Source organism: Abrus precatorius, unplaced genomic scaffold, assembly GCF_003935025.1.
Source record: "Abrus precatorius isolate BTA unplaced genomic scaffold, Abrus_2018 Scaffold6, whole genome shotgun sequence".
Lineage (NCBI taxonomy): Eukaryota > Viridiplantae > Streptophyta > Magnoliopsida > Fabales > Fabaceae > Abrus > Abrus precatorius.
In genome coordinates, this window is record NW_020874406.1 from 1,434,367 (window position 1) to 1,455,720 (window position 21,354).

At 31.9% G+C, this 21,354-nt stretch overlaps 1 protein-coding gene across 1 annotated transcript; it reads right to left on the reverse strand.

Annotated features, from left to right (window-relative positions):
• Positions 1-5,482: 5,482 nt before the first annotated feature.
• Positions 5,483-11,874, reverse strand: LOC113869250 (protein BREAST CANCER SUSCEPTIBILITY 2 homolog B-like). The gene is made up of 19 exons (XM_027505491.1): positions 11,745-11,874; positions 11,630-11,668; positions 10,524-11,525; positions 10,318-10,442; positions 10,084-10,232; positions 9,632-9,754; positions 9,361-9,558; positions 9,196-9,277; positions 9,046-9,096; positions 8,881-8,956; positions 8,665-8,776; positions 8,474-8,545; positions 7,458-7,647; positions 7,210-7,386; positions 6,845-6,987; positions 6,674-6,736; positions 6,364-6,574; positions 5,837-6,004; positions 5,483-5,757 (listed from the first exon to the last, which is right to left on the reverse strand). Exons 1-19 carry the CDS (start codon positions 11,872-11,874, stop codon positions 5,698-5,700), a joined length of 3,171 nt encoding a protein of 1,056 aa, XP_027361292.1. The 3' UTR covers positions 5,483-5,697.
• Between the last annotated feature and the right edge of the window lie 9,480 nt (positions 11,875-21,354).

The window sequence follows — 21,354 nt, forward strand, 5'->3', positions numbered from 1 at the left end:
ATTTTCATCGTCTTTAGACTCTATACCCCCAGTGTATCTCTGTAACTATTCACACTAGATCCAATCCATATCCGACTCTTAGGTCATTCTCAGAGTTATTCTCTTTGTCATTTATAAAATCGTACTTAGTAAAGCACTTTCAGACTAAGTTCATTTCACTTATAGTCTTATTATATCATTTCATACCCAGATATATTTCATGAAATCACACAAAAATCACTTAGCAAGTTTCATAATATTTCACATTAAGTACTCATCATACAATACATACAAGCTTATATCAGGCATTTGGCCCAAACAATCAATCTAAACAACTAACTAATCTAAACAATCAAACAACCATCTTTTCATTCATACTTCACACAACAGATATCACAACCACATATTTTCATAATCCATTTATATAACGATGCTCTTATGAGCACAAATTAATACTATAATAGAAAAGATAAAATAGAGCCCTCATTACCTCAAAGATGAGTTTACGGAGAGATATTGAAAAGGATCAAGGGTCAATTATAGAAGTTCTCCTAAATATTAAGAGATATCCATAAGGAACAAAAACAGGAAAACGATCGGAGAAACTCAAGTTTAATCTGAAAAAACTTACTTAGAATTGCTTAACTTTAACGTCCAAGCTTGACTTTGAAGATAAATCGAAGTTTTTAAGGCTTTTATCTAGGTAAAAGAAAGAGAGAGTTCATAGAAAACTTGAGAGAGAGACGTGAGTTCGGAAACAAATGAGATTTCCATGCAAGGAATTTCTTAAATACCCCTCAGCCCCGTGCGTTCTCACTTGAGCGAGGGACAGCTCGCTTGAGCGAGGGACAGCTCGCTTGAGCGAGGGACAGCTCGCTTGAGCGAGGGACAACTCGCTTGAGCGACAATATCTCGCTTCAGCGACGGGTATCTCGCCTGAGCGAGATATGCAGACAGTGGTCTCGCACACTCTTTTCTGATATGCTCGCTTGAGCGAGCTCCATCTCCCCTGAGCAAGATGGCGTCCAGAGAACATGATATTTTTTTGTGTGAGTCCTCGTTTGAGCGACCTATCTCGCCTGGGCGAGGTGACAATTGAGCTGCATTTATTTTATCTCGCTTGAGCGAGAATCATCTTACTTAAGCGAGAATCATCTTGTTTGAGCAAGATAGCCCTGCAACAATATATATCTGCACACTCAATCTCGCTTGGGCGAGATTTACCTCGCCTGAGCGAGATTTACCTCGAGATCCTCTGCACCAGAGTCCGTACAAAAACCCTCTATAATTCCTTCTAAATGCACTCTAATGCAACTTAATATTAAATAAAACATAATTTACTAAAAAATGAAAAAAAGATGTTACAAAATCATTATAATTAATTTTTTATTTTAAAATTTATTTTTAAAAGAGAATCAAAAAAAATTAGGTATTCATATATTATAATAATATTATATCACTTAAGTAATTAACTGAATATTTATTTATGTATAATCAATTTAAAAATAAAAAAAAAATAAGACAAAGTATAGTGTATGCTAACTTAGACATGATTAAATTAATGAATTAAACTCAAAAGTCAACCTAACCATTTAATTAATTAATATTATGATAAAATAAATTAGAATTTAATAGCTACACATTGTTAGTATAAAATAGTTTTACACAAAAGGTGAATCATAATTCATTATCTTGTCACATCATAATAATTATTTTAAAAATAATTATAATGTGACAAAATGATGCAATATAATTAAGCAGATATATAAAACTTTTTGTTTACATTGATAATGTATTTTAATTGAATTCATAAAATTAACTCATTTACAAAATTTAATTTTACCTTACAAGAGATTCAAATAACCTGACAATAATTTGATTTAAAAATTTTCAATTAAAATTTTTATATTTTAATTGCTTGATTAGTTAATTATGTTTAATAATATTTAATTTGACATGTAAATAATTTTATATTTAATAATATAAAAAGTAAAAAATAAATTCAAAATATGATGGCATTCATATTATTTAATTAATAATTTAACAATCCCAAGTATACATGGCATGGGTTGCACACATGGATTTAACATAAATTGGAATGACAAACAAGGCATATTTTGATGAAGTTTTTAGCAAAGATACAATCAAGATGATCTTATTAACAGTAAACCAACTATAATTGGGTCTTACTATAAAGCATGAGAAACTCGTGAAATCAGAAGACTTGAAAAATGACAAGAACCTTTGAAGGTCTATAGAGTATCATAAACAACCTGCAAGCAAGCAATTAACAAATACTATCTATTTTGTAGTCAAAGGAAGACTCTGCTCCACGACCGTCATTTTTTAAATAGGTGTTGACAGGCGATCATCAAATGGTGACGTTACAATTTTTCCACTGAGAAGAGTGTTACGTTGAGTATGAGAAGGGGAGTCTATGGCTTCTTTTGTTGTTATCAGAGTTACTTTTGTCGTGGCCATTGGCAAAACTTTTACAGTCAAATTTGTACTGATTTTGGTTGATACTTTCACAGTTTCTTCTGCCAATAATATTCTCCTGAATATGACGAACTAATTGAAATTGCTCCTTCTACCAGAATTGGGATACCTGTTTTTATGGTGGTGGAAACATCCACGGACCAAGCATGAGATGCCTTCCAAGTATTGCTCTTAGTCATGGTAGTTTCGCCTGATACGTTATAGATCATGGCATTCTCTATGTGGAATGTTACGTCATAGATTTTCCTATACATTTGAAGATGAGACCATTTATCAACCTCAGCCACTTGGGCTTAAAAGGCAGTTAGTCTTGCCCTCTGTGGTTAGGGCTTTGCAAAACCGGTTGTTGCCTAAATTTTTTAGAGCAATAACATTGACTTTAATCTTGACTGGTCAAAACAATGAGTCACTATTCAAAGCAGTGGTGTCATCACTGTCAGCCTCCAAAACTTGCCAAAGTGATTGGACTTTATGCGAACATTTTTCGTTGCTTACTCTGAAGACTTCATACCTAAAGAAAATTTTATCAATGCATTAAAAATTGGTATAGTACCTTAAAAAAATTACAAGTTCCATACTCTAAAATGTAAATAAACAAAAAAAATAAATATTTGATGACTTATTAATAATATATATTATATATTTTATTAAAAATTATTATTATTATTTATATTATTTATCAATAAATCTTTTATGTGTTAAAACTGAAATAAAATTTTAATTTAAAAATTATTCATCCTCTCAAAAGTTAAAACTTTTAACATATAAGAGGGTTAATTAACATATAATATAAATAGTAATAATTCTAAATAAATTATGTATAATAATTAATATTTATCATTAATAAGTATATATTTATTTTTTATTTATTTACGTTTCTAGAGTAAGATACCTAAAACACACAGTTTACCTAAAAAATTTACAACAATTTTCATGAAATTAATGCGAAATAGAAATAAAAAATAATAAAATAGTGCTCAGTAAAACTTAATTTTCTTTTTTTCTTATTTTTTTGTCACAATATATAAAATTATGTTATCTAAATTAATGATAAAGTGTTTTATAATAAATTTTGAGACCAAGAAAGTAACTTGGTGATAGTTGTCCCACACATATGAATCATATCCTTCCGATTAGCACATCCAAAAGAATAACTTGTATATTGTTTGCATGAAATATGAGTTGTATACTAGGTCCATACGCATTGCATATTATTTGGTACTTGTTCAATTATAATTTTTGTATTACATTGAAATTATAATATATCATTACATTTTTAACTCATTATTTATTTTTTATTTTTTTTTTATTCTCCTTGCTCTAATCAAGATTAACATGAAAGAATTTTTTTTTTTTTATAATTATTCTAAGAGTACATAATCAAAAATAAAATTAAATCAAAATAAAATATTTTAAACAAAAATAATAATATTTACAAACTTTTTAATAATAAAAATTTTTTGAATTAAAGATACAATTGTATAGAAAAATTATAGAGTAATAGTTAATATTTCTTAATAAAAATTTTATAATAATAATAGAAATATTTGAATTAGAGATACAATAAAATAATTTAAATAAAATAAATAAATAAATAAAACTAAATGTTAAATTATATTTTATATTATATGTTTTTTATTTAAACTTAACACGAGAAAATTTTTTATAATTACTTTAATAGTGTATAATTATAAATAAAATTAAAAATAAAATTAAATCAAAATAAAATACTTTAAATAAGAATAATAATATTTACTAACTATTATAATATACCATATAATTCTTTTTAAAAAAATTTTAATAATAAAACAATCTTCGAATCACATACAATAAAATCAAAAATAATTGTTCAAGAAAATTATGAAGTAATAATTAATATTTCTTTTTAAAAATTTTCTAATAATAAAAAAAGCTTTCAAATTAAATATACAAAAAAATAATTTAAATAAAAAACAACAAATAATATTTTATAATTAAGTTTAACACAAAAAAAATTCTTATAATTATTCTAACATTGCATAATCAAAAATAAAATTAAAAAAATAAAATACCTTAAACAAGAATAATAATATTTATTAATTATTATAATATATTCTATAATTTTTTTATGATCATTTTTATAGTTTTTTAAAAAAATAATAGTCACACTCACACTAATAGCACTTATAATGATTAAAAATAGTAAAAATAATCAATTCTATAATATCTAAATATTTTATTTTAATTATATAATTGTAATTTTTCTATAATTTTACAGAAAATTAAATTTTTTTTCTATAATTACTCTAACAATTCATAATCTAAAATAAAATTATATTAAAATAAAATATCTTAAATAAAAATAATAATATTTACTATATTTTATAAATATTTGTTTAGAAAAATTAGAGTAATAGTTAATATTTGATTTTGAAAACTTTCTAATCTAAAAATCTTTGAATTAAAAATACAATAAAATAATTTAAATAAATAATAATAAATAATTTAAACTAAATATTAAATTATATTTTAGATTATATATTTACTAATCAAATTTAACAAGAGTAAATTTGTTCTTATAACTACTTTAAAAGTGTATAATAAAAAATTAAATTAAACCAAAATAAAATATTTTTAAAAAAATAATAGTATTAACTATTACTATAATATATCCTATAATTCATTTGGTTAGACCGTCAAACTGTCATGATCCCGGGTGAAATACTAGTACATCTTAGTGTCTTTGCACCAGCAATAAGAAATTTTAATTGCAGAACTGACTTTCAAAATTTAATTTCTGAAAGTAACTACTACTTTTTAAAGTCGTTTCCAAAAGAAGGGAGATGGTGTGATTAGGAAACAAAAAATAACGCCAAAAAAAAAAAACATTAAACCAATGACCCACCTCGCATTATGTGAGTTGCACGTTATGTCAAGATTACCATGTACATGGACTCCTTTTACATTTTGGAGTTTTACATTTTATTGTCTCTCCTCGATGTTCTTCTGATAGTATGTATCCATTTTCCTTTATTTTAGCCCATCCTACATAAAAAATTGCATAGAAATATCCTCTTGACAAAATTTACATTTCCTTAATTCAACAACGATCATTTTAATTTTCAATGGGAACCACCAAAACCAGAACTCAAAAATAAAAGTAAATGCTGTGAGATTAACTCAAGTGATGATGCTGACAAGTTAAAGACAGGAAAACCTTCAGTTCAGCTTTCTTTTCCACTAGGCTTTACAATCGTCACCTACCACATACAACGCCTTTTGCTTGAGTTTCTCTATTATCTGACGAAACACGAAAAAAATGTCATCATAAAGAATTGCATCGTGTGCATTTGGATGCGGTAGAGTTTATGATGCATACCAAACTAGAATTGTTTGCCCATTTTCTGACAGAGGTGGCCGTATTTTTTAGGTGCGAACAATGGGGAGAATCAAAATTCAAATAATAGGTCGAGTTTTGAGTGGCATCAGCAACCCAGATGTGGTTTGTGTGGTCCTTTTCCTTTTTTCTAAGATTACAGAAACCAACCTGCATGTAATGAAGACACAATTTTCATCCAACTTTGAAGTAATCCAACTTTAGACAGGTTTTGCAAAATGAACAACCCAAACATCTAGTGCTGGCATTTTGTTGAAACAATTGCTTCACTGAAACCTAATCTGAAATATCTCCCAGTATATGTTAATAAGCAACCATATGCCCAAAATTATGAGGTCATTTTTCTTTTGTGATGAAGGTGTGAAGGAAAGGATCAAGCAGTAAATACTGTTGATAAAATATGAATGATGATAGTAAGTTCACAGTTAATTGGTGGAAATAAATCACAATTTAATGCAAAACGGATATGATCAAAATGGCAATAACGAGCAATAATGCATTGTAATTACCGTAGATCCTGCAAGGTTATAGTTGATTGGTGGAAATGAATCATAATCAATCAATGGAGAACAAAAGCAGATGGCAAGTAACGAGTTGAGTAACTTTTCTAACTGTCCATTCATGATGGATCCATCAGTCACAAAAACCCATTGCTTCTTTTGCTGACTTGATGTATAAACCTCTCCCACATGCACAACATATGCAGCAATATCAAACTCACTGTATAAGAGCAATAACAAGGCAACGTCAAATATTTTCGTGCTATTCTTTATTTGATGACAGAAAGATACTTCTAAACAGACTATAGTGCCAAAATACTTGGAAAGAGGAACGTCACCCAAACTTGACAATGGGATTGATTTTCTACTTCTGAAAAATGGCCTACAAACGACAAAAATAAGCTGGATTCAGAATGTGACATAACCACAATACAGTCATGTAGAAATTCCTTTTTCCCCCCCCATCTTATTCAGATTGTCAGATATGTACTTAAACTGCTCCCTTGCATTAGAAGATAAAGGCAGCCACTTGGTAGAAGGACCCCTAGCCTGCAAGTGAAGGATATCAAAATCAGATCCTGATGATACGAGTCCTGCAATTGCATATGCTCCTCCCTCCACCAATTCCTGACACTGTCACATTAGTTGCACAAAATAAAGAAATTGTGAGAAATCTCATTATTCCCACAACAAGCATTTACAATAAGGTAATGGAATTAAGGAAAAGAAGAGTATGTAATTAGCTGGGCATGAATTAGAAAAACATTTGTATACGAAGCTAAACCAATGAATTAGTGAATAATTATAAACACTAGGGAATACAGTTAATCCTTGCAATTGGCTAACCAACCTCACCTGCTTCTCAGTTGGGTTCCAGATCGTTACTATGCCTTCTTTAATCTTGTCTTGTCGTGTTTTATAAGTTAATCCAACCACCCGTAACCTCATAAATGGTGTGACTTCTCTATGTCCCAAGCCAGCATCTTTCAAAGCTTTCTCCACTGATTTTTCCATTTCTGACTGTCTGATTGCCTGAAGATGGATGTGAAACCAATAAATATTTTTATTCATTTGGACTTCTGAGAAAGGAAACATAACCTTACATTTAATTTGGCCTTATATGCAGCAAAAGAATTAAGCTGCTCTCGACTCATATCTGCCATTAAGAATTCAGGTTCTTCAGCAGTCTCCAGCATGTTATAAATCTTAGCACCTTCACTATCAATGTCATCGTAAGTAAGTGACCTTTCCTTCTGATACTCTGAAATGATGCCATCTACAACAGCAGAGCGTCTGCAGCCATATGGGTGATCAGTCACAGCGCAAAATCAAAATTCACATTATGGCTGTAAAAATAACAATTGCACCAGCATGGTAAGCACCTGATCATCTTTTTCTGTCTTTCCTATTTGCACACTATCCACAAAATTCTACAATATAAATTTCTTGTTTTATTTTACTCAGGCACTTCTTTATGTAGCTGAAAAACTTCAAATTTGAGGTGGCAGCAGAAATTATATTACTTAGAAATGATACAACAGTTATGTTGGGTCCAAATGATTCCATCAACCGCCATCAAATTATATTACAAGTCAGGTTTAATATTATGAATCAGTGTAAATGAACAGTTCAATACCAAATTAATGAGGTCCCTTTCTCCCATTCTTATTACTACTATAAGAGCCTGGTTGTGCAAGCAATCCACAGGTTACACGGGTAAAGTTGGTCCTAACAACAAAGTAGATCAACTGAAGGCTTGTCTCATAGCAAAAGGTAACACCCAAAAATTGTTCCTGGATTATAGTGACACACTTTCTCTTGTAGCCAAGATGCCCTCCACTTGCTTGTTCTTATCTATGGCCGCCATTTGTAATTGGCCTCTATATAATTGGCCTCTGTTTTGGCGAGATAATCTCCCTAATGATTCTGCCTCTACTATTTATTCTCTCTGTAATTCTCTGATTGAATAATGAAAAAAGAAATCATTCTCTTCTCCTAAACTAAAAAATCGAAGTAAAAGGAGGAGATAGAGGAAGGAGTATCAAGAATTTAAGATAGTGGGCAGCAGTGATTTCTTCTTACGAATAACAAGAGATAGATGAATAATCTGAGAAGTCACCTCTGATTGTACAACTCCGTCATTTTATTCTCCATCCGCTCTGACAAGACAATAGACTGTCCACTGCTTAATCTAATGAGGAAAACAATTATGTCGAACTTCTTCATTGCATAATTAGATTATATTTCTCAAAAGTAATTTATTGTACATATTTCAAGTAAAATTGTAGGATATACTTTATTATAAGTTACCTTTCCCTGTAAAGAATGGGATATATGCGGGTAATTCCAGCCAAAGTTTGTGGGATTAAACCGCCATTGCTTTTTATGCATCTAAAAGCCAAAGGTGGACCAGGAATTTTACCTGCAGTATTAGCTCAAGAAGATAAGCTCAAAGAACAAGATGCCACTTTTCTGTAAAATATGACAGCTTAAACATCCACAATCCACTTAGTGAAAGATGCTTACAAAATCCTAACCGTTCAGCCCAGTGAGCTCTATATGTTCCATTCAAGTGCAACAATAAACTAACCGTCGACGATACCTGAAATTGGAACAGAATCAGAGGAAGACATCTGAGAGGATATATATGCAAGCGCACGCACACACACTCATAATTGAGCTATAGAAAACCTCAAGGGGTGAAACTGGCTCATTCCAACCAGATAATCCTGCTCCCCAGATCTGAAAGAGGCATATATACAAACAGAATCCAACATTACTGAAGTGTTATAATCAAGGAAAGATAAACTGATAAACAACAAAGTGCAGACAACACACTACCCGAAGCTTTTGTCCTACAAACAATCTTCCAGCAGCTTGTTGCTTTGACAATGGAACATCTAAAATGGCATTGATCGAATACCTGAAAGGGAAAATCATTCTGTATGTCATGTAACCTCATATATATATCTTGCAATCAGACAGCAAGTAAGTCAAAATTCTTACCACCCATCTGTTAGTTCAACTTTTACTGCTTCAGTTTTATGAGCCACTCTCTGTGTCTCCATAAAATTCCCATTTTCCGGGACATAATTGGAGTGAATGCTAGAAATGCAGAGAATCATCATCGAAGAAGGTAATGCATCCCCTTCTAGAATTTTCTTGACGGTAGACCGGTGGCCATGATTCACTTCTCTTTCATATCTAAGCACCAAATGTCGACATAAGTTTTATCACTTTTCTAGACCCAAAATATGTTACTTGAGCAGTTGCATACCTGTACTTCAGTTCCTCAAGCACATTTGATACAGTCAAAAATTTTCCTGCAGACCTAGTTGAATAGTATCTCTCATAGCATGCCAATTTCCAGACAATCCACTTGTAATGATTCATGACCCACCTAGAGAGATGTGCAATAGAAAAGTAAAACTAAGCTAAAAGCAATGTTAAAGTGCACTGAATAATACAATATGAAAAACACCAAAGAGCACTGTAAGTATCAAATTCCCCTACAAGTATTAAATTGAACCATAAAGCAGCTTAAACTCAACAATTTATTCCATGTCATCCAGATAACAATTGAATGTAACAGGTTGCAATGACTTCTGGACATACTTCAACTAGCTAACTGACCTAGCTTAGTACAAATCAACAAATCACATAGCAAAGTTACTCCTCAGCAGGTTCCATGGATACTGGAAGCAAAAGTTCAGGGTAGAGACAATTTACTCTTTAGTCGCAAAATGCATGGAAGCTCCATGGTGAACCAATAGATGAACAAAAGCTTCTGCTCCCATACCATTATCACCAGACCCTTCATGAAACACATACTTTTCTGCATTAAGTGATGTGACCTGACTGTTCAGGTTGGGAAAATGCTGAAACAAAATTCATTTTAGTGCACAAAGTGTTGTCAGCCCCAAGAGAATCAGCTCCTAGCCGAAATATACAGATTGCACTCACCACTATCTTCTCCAACGGAGGCACAGCTAAAAATTCCTTGATGTAAATCCTTGGATACTGAAACGGATATCGGGTAGAAACCTTTCCTTCGGACCCAGAGACATCAGAGGGAAATTGAGACATATCTTAAGATAAAATACCTCAATTAGGTATTGAAAATAACGAAAATGGAAGGAATGTACTAAAGACTCTTAACCTATGCTTACCATTGGCAGAATTTTCAGCAACGTTGTCAGAAGTGACTGAATTTTTGGAACTACGAGGCTTTTTAAAGGGAGAAACAGTTACACGCAATCCTAGTCTCCTTTTTCCACTAGGATGCTGTCTATTGTTAGATTGAACAGTGTTAATGACATTGGAAATATCAACCAATGACCTGCGTAACGACACACTGCATGAATCGACTTTTGAAGAAAAACCATTCAACGAAGAACGACCCACAACTGAATCCGAAGCTTGGTTCCTGTAACACAAGGGTTTCCTTCCACAAGTATTGATACTTTTCCAGCTATAACCGCTCTCATCCCCAACAGCATCAAATTTTGCGATTAAGTTATTCCCATTACCCTCATCAAGAAACTTGCTTGACAAGTCTTTTTGTCTAGAAGACTGCAACGGGTACGTGAAACTCTTGGTCACATAATTGCTCTCAGATGCTACCTGACGACCCAAAGGAGTATTACAACCACTTCTTTCGTTACTACACGAAGCAGAAGCAGAAGCAGCAGTGCTTCCTCTTTTTGATGGAAATGAAAAACTCAAATCGCCAAAACCCCCTCCTTCGAAGAAATCTCCCACGTCCGGGTCACCAAGAAGGCTCCGAGCACGCTGCAGCGCATCATTAGAAATGGATATAGACCTTCCACCTGCAGTGTGGAATTTAATCGGAGCCTGCTTAATCCCAGCATGATATGCATCTTGCTGCAGAACTCTTTCTTCAAAACCATTCTTCAATAGATGACTACCACCAATTGAAGGACTATTGATAACATTATGCTGTTGTTGTTGAGGCTTGCCGTATGTCTCAGCCTCACCAATCACGTGCACTTTATTCGCACACTTAGAACTTTGGATACTGCTATCAACACTGTCTAGTAATGTCTTTGCTCTAATTATACCGTTAGGAGATATAATAACTCTTTTTCCAGAGCCCGTCTTAAAAAGAGATTTCGAGAAGCTGAAACTATCTTCTATTGCGAGCTCTTCACCTGCAATGTAGGGATCACATACATTTAAAAAAAGAATAATATTAATAATAATAACGAGGTTTTTGGATTATTAAATTTGCTATTTTGAATTATTTTAGCAATACCGCGAGCAACAGCGTCGTGGCTAGGAAGAGTTGGAGTACCTGTTCGAAACAAGCTACTTAGAAGAAGGAAATAATCATGTTATTGAAAATAGAAATTGAGATGAAAATATGGAACCTTGGAGAAGGAGATCGAGCATGGAAGGGAGGGGAATGGAAGGAGGCAAAGGTGAAACATTTGAAGCGTCTTGGGTGGCTTCCCAGTGGCCAGTATTTGGGGCGAGGGAGGGAATCTGCCATGAACTCATTGTTTTCTTTTTCTTGGTTTGCATTTGGGGTTTAACATTAGGGGTTTTTATTTTTATTTTGGGGAAGGCGGGAAAGGTTCGTTCGAAACTGAACGGAGGGAAGTAAAATCTCTCGCAGCTGTTTCTCAAATAAATAAAATAAAATATTAAAATATAGAAATATCATTTATTTATAAGTATACGTAGAATAAGTGAAAGATAATTATAATAAAATTTGATTAACGTCCTACAATATTTTGAGGTTGTCATTTGAATTAAAAGTTAAATTGTTATATAAACTAATTACACTTTTTAATTTAAACTAAACATGATTATTTTCCATTCCACACATATTCAATTTAAGATATAATTGCAATATACGATGTTATCATTTCTTTTGCACACGATGTCATCATTTTTTTGCTTTTATCATGTAATCCTGATAAATTCTATCGATTCATGACATATTATTATTATTATTATTATTATAAAAGCTTTGATTTCAATAAAATTTCTATTTTAAATAAAATTATGATTATATTAATTTTAGCTTTATAAATTATTTAATTAAGTTAACTAAATTTTTTATATTTAAAAAAATGACTAAATCTTCACTTTATTTTTTTAAAGAGTTTGAGTCTAATATTTTAGTCACAAAAATATTTAAAATGTCACGTTAGTACTCAACTTTTTTCTCTATCATTCACTTTAGTCCTTAAACTTAAACTCCATTAAGAAACAACAACAGAAAGTTGAGTTGTTACGTTAAATGTTATGTTAGAAGTTCAATTGACAAGAACGATGTTGTTTTTGGAAGTTAACGTGGCACCTTGAATGATTAAACAATGTCATTTTGATTGAAGCTTTTTTTTGCCCTTTCAATATCACCTTGATCTATGGCAACACTTTGCTTAGTCGTTGGCTGAGATTCAACTAGAGGCTCTCCTTCCTCCCTTACAATCTCAAAAGAATCAATCAACTGTTGAACAGTTTCTTGATCCAAAATATGGAATGGCTCACCAACTCCAACCACAACAATAGTGCATATAGAACTACCAGGTTTTTTACCTTACACGTACTCCTTAGTAGCAATAAGTGCATCTTTGATAAAATCTTCTTGTCAGGAGCTCGTGAAGTTCTCAAACTTGTGTTCCAAATATGTCTTTGCAGTTTGGGAGCGAGAGCCAATTACAAAAGCCTGATAGTCAAAATAATTTCTACTCAGACAATTATAATAGAGTTGAGCTCTATATTCATCTAATCCAGCTACCAGAGACCAACCCCATAAGGACGTTTCCATGATCGTTGGGTGCAATCCTGCTATTCAAAATTGCATCACAAATACTAATGAGAAAGAGATATTTTAAGTTCTAATAAATTTTGCAAACACTTTTTTTCTTTATTATGTAATTATGTAAATATAAACACAAGATTTGTCTACCATACCCCACCGATCTAACTTTGGACAACTAAATCACAAGCATGATTCTATACCATAAACATAAGCCCAGGATTCGTTATTTCCAAAATATTGAACACTTATGATTCATCGTCCTTAGAATCCAAAATGACTCACAGTGAATTAAAAAAAAATTATCGAATTCTCCATCGGTTGGCCCTTCTTCCATTATAACAAACTTAAATCCTTAAAAAATTAGTAACTAAATCTCTAAATTTTAAATATTTTTGATTGGGTCTCTTTGTTAAGTTAAGATTCTATTAAGTATAAAGACTTAATTAAAAATATTTAACTAGTTATGTACTAAGTCACAGAATAATTATTCAATAAGTCCATGTTATTAATTAGATCCATGTACTTAACAAAGCATTACCAAAAATGCAATTGAGACCTAATTAGAAATAATTTAAAAGTTCACAAACTTATAAGCTTTTAAAGCATAAGTACTTTTTTAAATTTTTTAAACAATTCAAGGTCCTACAAATTAATATAACTTAAATAATAAATGATGTTATGAGTTAAAAAATTGAAAAATAAAAGATAAACCTTAAGAAAATATTTTCAAAAGTAAGAAGCATGTATTATTTTATGAAAAAAAATTCTTATATTTTATTATAAATGCATTTATATATAATTGTGTATGTTTATATGTAGGAATATGAATGTAGAATATCCATTTTAAATAAATATTATATTTATATTTATATTGCTACTACATATTTATAAAAATGACATTTGAACTTATTTAAAAATGGCATGGCTCCATGTTTACAAACATACTATTTTACATCATTAGAAAAGTATTATTAAATATAAGACAAGATAAATTTAAAATGATCAAAATAGACTAATATACATTGTAACATTCCAAACTTTATAATAATATTTTGATTATTAAAAAGTGTGTATATGTGTATATTATAGTTGAAATGTGAATGTGAACTTGCGATTGTATTTGGAATTGATTGAGAAATAGGCTAAGTGTGTGTTGCAAGTACATTTTCGCTATAGTGAGAGGATTCTCGCAGTAGTGAGAAGGTTCTGGGCAAGTGTCGTGTATCTGTTGCGTTCTTGCTGTAGTGAGAGGACAACAGAGAGAGGGTATTTTCTGGGTGCAATCTCATTGTAGCGAAAGGGGCTCGCTGTAGCGAGATTATGCAAAAATCATGTTGTAGTTTAGCCTGATATTTTTTCTATAGTGAGAATGTCACGACTCTTTGGGTATTTAAGGAATCTAGGATTAGGGAAGACGCATTTTCCACCTTCCCTTTCATTTCTCTCTCGATTCTCTCAATTCCTAGCCCTTTTTCACTAATCAAATTGCCTCTTAAGTTATTTGTGCCCTAAATCGAAGGTTGGAATTGTGTTTGGAGGTAAGTATTGTGAGCTAGTGTTTTCGATTTTCGCCTCTTTCCTTATCCTTTTGATTTCTCATGGAATTTTTCATATATTTAGGGCAAAACTCCGTGTATGGAACATTTCTACCCTTGATTTTGTGGTGGGTCTTCATTCCAAGGTAAGGGGAGTTGATCCCAAACCCTAACTTCTCTTGGGTAGTTTGAATTGAAAAATCCTTACTTACTTTCATAACTATCTAAATGTAACTTGTAGTAAAGGCTCTAAATAAAACTATCTTAGAAGAATATTATGATTTTACTAAGTAAACATTGTTTAGGAATAGTTAAGATTTATTATTTGATGTTTTTGGAATCTTGGACATATTATTAATAATGAATTATGCCAAACTTTAAGATAAACGACCTTATTATTATTGAGAAAATGTGTATGTTAAGTTGTACGATTGGGCTGAGTCCAAAGGTATTTGACTTCTGACATATTGTATTGATCTGTGTGATGTATGGACTTGTTTGAAGATTTTTTGTGTTAAATGTATATTTGTTGATAATTGAAATATGTGAAAATTGATTGAATAAGGTTATTAATGAAGAGTGTTATATTATTCTTGAATGAAGATATAGTTTGATGTATGAAATGAAATGATGTGACATGATGGTGGAATTGTGAGAAAAGTGATTATAATACGGGAGTTAAAATGATTTATGGATGTGATTATAATATAGGTATTGTGGTACACCTAGAGGTTGTATTCATAATACATGTATTGTAATACACCTAGTTATGTGGTCATGACTCACATATTATGACATGTTAAGCTGTGAGAAGGATATGAAAAAGAATGAGAAATGTTGGTGGTGAGTTTAGATAGTACAAAGATACACTAAGGGTATAGAGTCCAGAGAAAATTTAGAAAATTTAGAGAAAATGAGGGTGGTGAATGCTAAGTGTGAATGAGTGTTGTTACTTTTACACCTGCTGTTGCACTGAAAGTAAACTAACTAGCAAGTGTACTAGTGTTGTTGTAGCAAGTTGTAAAAAATCTTAGAATCAAATTGAGTTCCAAGTATCGTCCTCAGGGAATAAAGTTCTCAATTACCACTTCACAAGATCACAATTAGTTGAGCTTTACAAATTTCAGATGGATTTGGTATGAATGTATCAAAAACAAAATTAGAAAGTAAAATAGAACAGTTAGCATAAAAGTATATAGTAAACAGATGTAGAAAGAGTAGTTAGGAAATTGTTTCACCAAAACTTCAACATTGAATCAATAAAGTTCTGAACTTTCAAGCATTTAGATGGAATGACAATCAGTTTCACGTTATATTAATCAAAGGACAATCCCTTGCCTCAATGAATTTAGCATCTAATCAAATCATTCTAATCCCTTAGATCTAATCCAATCAAATGCTGCATTAAGTTTGAGAAACCAAAAGATTGCAAGATTAAGATATTTTATCCCTAAGAAACCAATAACCTTGGCAATTAATTTAGATCTGAGAAACAAATTCAATTCCTATTGATAAGAGTTCCTCTATGATTAGTTGATCAAATTTTCATTCAATCACTACTTTAACAGTAGAATCAATCACTCAATCCAATTCAAAACTCAAAGTTTAGATCCAAAATCAATTCAACATTTCTATTTCAGATTCACAGTTCCTAACCACAAAGAGTTTAAACAAACATTACAAAAAGAGAAGAGAAGAGAAGAAGAGAATGAACAAAGAAGAAACATCTTCAAGCCAATCTCCAATCTAATCCCTCAAGAAATGAAGCTTGGTGTTCGTCCTAAATCTCCCTCTTTGACTCTCTCAACAACAAAAACAAATGGAAAATGAAAAATGAAAAATGAACAAAAAAACTCTTAAATTCCTGAGCTAACTGTCTTTTATAGAATTCCCGCTCTGCTGGCGTGATCACTTTTGCCAGCAATAATAATCACGCAGAGGCTAATTCTTCATTTCCACTTGCGCGTGTTCACTTTTGCTGGTGATAGTAGCCACGCGCACTTTAAACTGTTCACTTTTGTTGAAAATAGTAGCCACGCAGAAGCTTCCCTTACTAATGTCATGCGCGTGTTCACTTCTGCTAGAAATAGTGAACACGCAGAGGCTACCTTCTTGCGCGTGTTCACTTTTGTGGATAATAGTGAACATGCACAACAACTCTTTTTGGAGGACTCTCTGTAACGCTCACTTTTTTCCAAAAAAAGTGATTATGCAGAAGCTCTTCTTCATTTTATGGTTCTGGAGTGATAACTTTCACCAGCGAAAGTGATCACTCAGAGGCTGTTCTTCAATTATCAATTTCTTTCCTCCAATTTTTGCTACATTTCTTCTATTTTTCCTTTAATCATCCAATCCTCATGAACTTAGCTCAGAATTCCCTACAAAAGTATACTTGAATTGTCACTTTTTACATAGAAAATCAATGAATTTTAAAATAACTATGTTTAAAAGTGACATACAACATTTTATTTTTTTTTAAGGATTTTCTACTATTTCTAGCATGTTTTCTTTATTAATTACACTAAAAACTATTGTAAAATACTAGTAAAATATGAATTCATCAAGTGCACAATCATTTGTTGAAATTGAAAGCATTCACATACCATACACTCATTTCCTGACAAGACTCCTAACTATACCTTTGCTAAAAGAGGCTGGGTCAGCACACGTATATCCGTGTTGCTGTGGCTAACCAGCAGCTATCTATACTGTGAAGTCCTTAAGGGATCCTAGGGGCATTGAACATGAAAGGAAAATAAATGTGAAAGTGTGATGTATATGAAGTAGTATAAAAGTTGTATGATTATAATATATGCATTGTAACATATCGGTTGATGTTGTTATGATATATGTGGTGTAATATATCTACAGATGCGATTAGGACACATGTATTGTGACATATTGATTAACATGGTATAATAAATGTATTATGACATACAGATTAGTAGAAAGATGCATGTTATGAAAATTTGAAAAGATGATTGATTGTTTGTTTTGTATATACTCCGTTGTGATAATGAATTATATGATTTGAGTGTCATTGTTAATTTAATCTATGTTAGAAATTAATTTCAATATCATATATACATATATATATATATATATATATATATATTGTTTCTGTCAAACAAGAGATTTAGTGAGACAAAAGATACTCACCCTTACTAATATTTTTCAGGTAACGAAAGTGAAAGAATAAAGGTGGTTGGTCAGTTCTAGTACCATAATCAAGTGATAATAAGAGGAAGGCTGCTATGTAGGAATTAGAATAGTTTGACAAATTGTAATATTTTATCTAATTACATCTCATATTGCCCAAAATTTGTAAATGATTTTAAATGTCAAATCTTAGAATTTATAATGTTTTAGGAAATTTGGTTGTAACAAATAATTTGTCAAATGTAAATTTAAATTTTATTTATTACTTTAAAGTTTTAAAATATTCTTTGAAAATTTTAATTAATTCAAAGTCCTTACAAATTTTAACATTAGGGAAATGTAAGCTTTATTTTTATCCAATTCTTAAATCCATGAAAAATGATTTACTTTTATGAAAATAAGGATGTAACACCTTAAATTTAATTTCAATAAATAAGAATTTTGTAAATTTTTAAAATAATAAAACTTTCATTTTTAATCCAAGTTCATTTAAGCATTTCAAATAAAGAAAGAGTTCACAAATTATATAGAACAGTTGCTACAGAACTTATTCCAAATACAATAGTTTTCAAAGTAATATTTTAAGCCTTATAGCAGTTCCATCCACCCCTTCACTGAGTCTGGTGCTGATTATCTTGATTACCTGAAAAATGAATGTAAGGGTGAGTACTCTACACTACCGAAACATACAATTAAGCATATAGTCTCACCTCTAGCACATTTTCAATACATTAAACAAGAACAGGCACAAGCAACATTATCACGTCCACAAGCATAAATCATGAACTCATGCATACGCACATCAGCCACATTCACATTGACACTGTGATCACAGATTTACACCATGAATGGTCGCCGGTTACCCTAGCCTCACGGATACCATGTGGACAGTCACGGGTTGCTCAGTAAAGGTAATGGTCAGAGGTCTAGTTAGAAAGAGAGTGTGTGGCCTGTGGTGCACCCGTTCCACAGTCAGTGTCACCACCACTCCCTCTTCTCCAAGGTATTTCTATCGTCCTCATCTCTCACACCCCCAGTGTATCGCTGAACCATTCATAGCACATTACAACGGTGTTGTACGTCCTAGTCACGCACATTTCAATATACGACACATAGCCCACATTTAGCAGTTACGGCACCAGGCCTACATTTTATTTTTACAGCACAACAGCACATAGCTCACAATTCATTCAAGATATACGGCCCCTAGCCTATTTTTATTCATATTACGCGGCTCTCGGGCCCACATTTCACACAATATTCATTCAATCATACAACACAAGTGCCTAAGCCCATTCACAACATCCAATACATAATTCACATCATTTCCTTGCATCCAATGGTAACCAACACAAACTCATCACTCAATTTCACACAATATGCCGGAGGTCGGATACCTCCAAACTCAACCCAATTCGTACAATTCATCAATACACATAACCTGATCTCCTATTTCTATCACATTACTATATTCATTCAAATAAACTCCTTCCTAACAAAGATAACTAAAGTAAAGTACTCCTCTTACCTAAAAAACGAAGACCCGACACGAAACGTTGATGGAATCGCTTTCCCACACGGATTTCATCCCTAAAGCACACGGAAATTCCGAGGGAACTTAAGGAAAACCTCAAAAAATGAAAGTAAGGGACAAAAACCAAAACCCTAGCCATAGAACTTACCTCTAAGAGCTCCAAACACTTCTCCAATCCTCAATCTAGCTTCCAATCAGTCTTGGAGGGCTTTTAATCAGTAGGAATGGGTTTGGGTAGAGAGAATCGTGAAGGAGAGAGAGGGAAATCGTGAAAATAACCCTCTTCTCAAACCCTAACCCTTTAAATACCCCTCTGGTCGCGACACTCTCGTTACAACGAGATATTTTCACTGCAGCGAGGTCCCCTCATTGCAGTGACACGCCCCCTCGCTACAGCGAAAAAAACTAGAGAAAACTGCACTCTGGTTTCTATAGGATCTCGCTACAGTTGAGTTCTGGTCCTTCCTCCCAGGGCCTTCTCACTGCAGCGAGAACAGCTCAGTATCTTGCCTTGCACTCAGCCTAACCAGTCCAATCTAATTAATCATACATATATATACATACATACACACATGAATATACATTCATTTTATATAATTATCAATAATTAAGATTACAAAACTCGGGACGTTACAAAGGATGTTACAAATTGAACCACCTAACAATTAAAGTTGAAAAGTTTTTAATATACAAAAAAAGTTCAATAAATTAAACAAAAATTATCTATCCTTAGGTATCTCAGCACCGACAATTCTTCATCCATCTCCACCCCCTTCTGATCACTTCTTCAGTTTAGATGATGAAGACTTAAGCGATACTAGTGCTGCAGTTTAGTTTAGCTTAAATTTAGGATAGAAACAGTTTTTGAGTTTTCTTTTACTTATGTTATTTTTAGGATTTATATTGCCTTTGTCTCTTTACTAATTCTGTTCTTTATTGCATTATTTTGATAATTCTTTCCTTTTGTCATTCTGAACTGAGTAAAATTTTCCTATAAATCAATTTTGATCAGGTTTCCTTTCCAAGTCAAACTCAGATTAGTTTTGCTTCCCAAGATTCTTTGCTTATTTACTTACTTTTTAGGGAAGTTTCAGTTGCACTTTAATTTTTATATTTGATTAAGGACAATGCAAATCTTACAATGTGGGGTGGATAATTATAGATGTTTGAACTGAATTGTTGTTTTATTCTTGAACAATACTGAGTCAATTTTACTGTTGCATAGAAGATGATATTCCTGAAAATAAAAATAAAAACAAAAATAAAGATTCATATGCAATTATTCTAGATATTGGATTTGTGTTTTTGATTGTTTCTCGATTGAAATATCGATAGATTTTTCTGATTTGAGGACCTTGAATCTATGCAAATTTTTTTTTTAAGAATCATTAATATCTGAAAAATTGGGGCTCTGCTCAAAAATAAAAGAGCATGCCATAGAAGCATAACTAGTTGAATGTGGATTGCAAGCAATGTCCGGATACCACATCCTAGAACCCCGAAATTGTTTGAGGTACCGATGTGGAAAGCAAGGGGTGGAATTTTCCATTAATACATTGTGCTAATTGGGATGGAGCATAAAATGCACCCTATTAGCCAATCATGGCTCAAAGTAAAGAAAATTAAATAACACCTTGTGGAAGAATTCAAAGTTTTGAATTAAAATTTTAAGAGCTAATGGTAGAGAGGTCCTTATTTCAGTTCTGTCTGAAGTTACAGAGGTCAAGAGCAAAAGAAAGCACAATTTGATGTTTAAGAATTACTTTCCCTCTAAAAATAAAATAAAATAAAAATAACAATAAGAAAAATTCAGGAATTTGATTCTTTGTTGTCAAAGGTAAAATTGATCCATTATTTTGCTTGGGGACAAGCAAAAGTTCAAGTTCGGGAGAATTTGATAAATGCTCTAAAGACTTAATCCTATATTATGATAATTGAGAGTTTTTAAGCTATTCATTAATAGATATTATAATTAATCT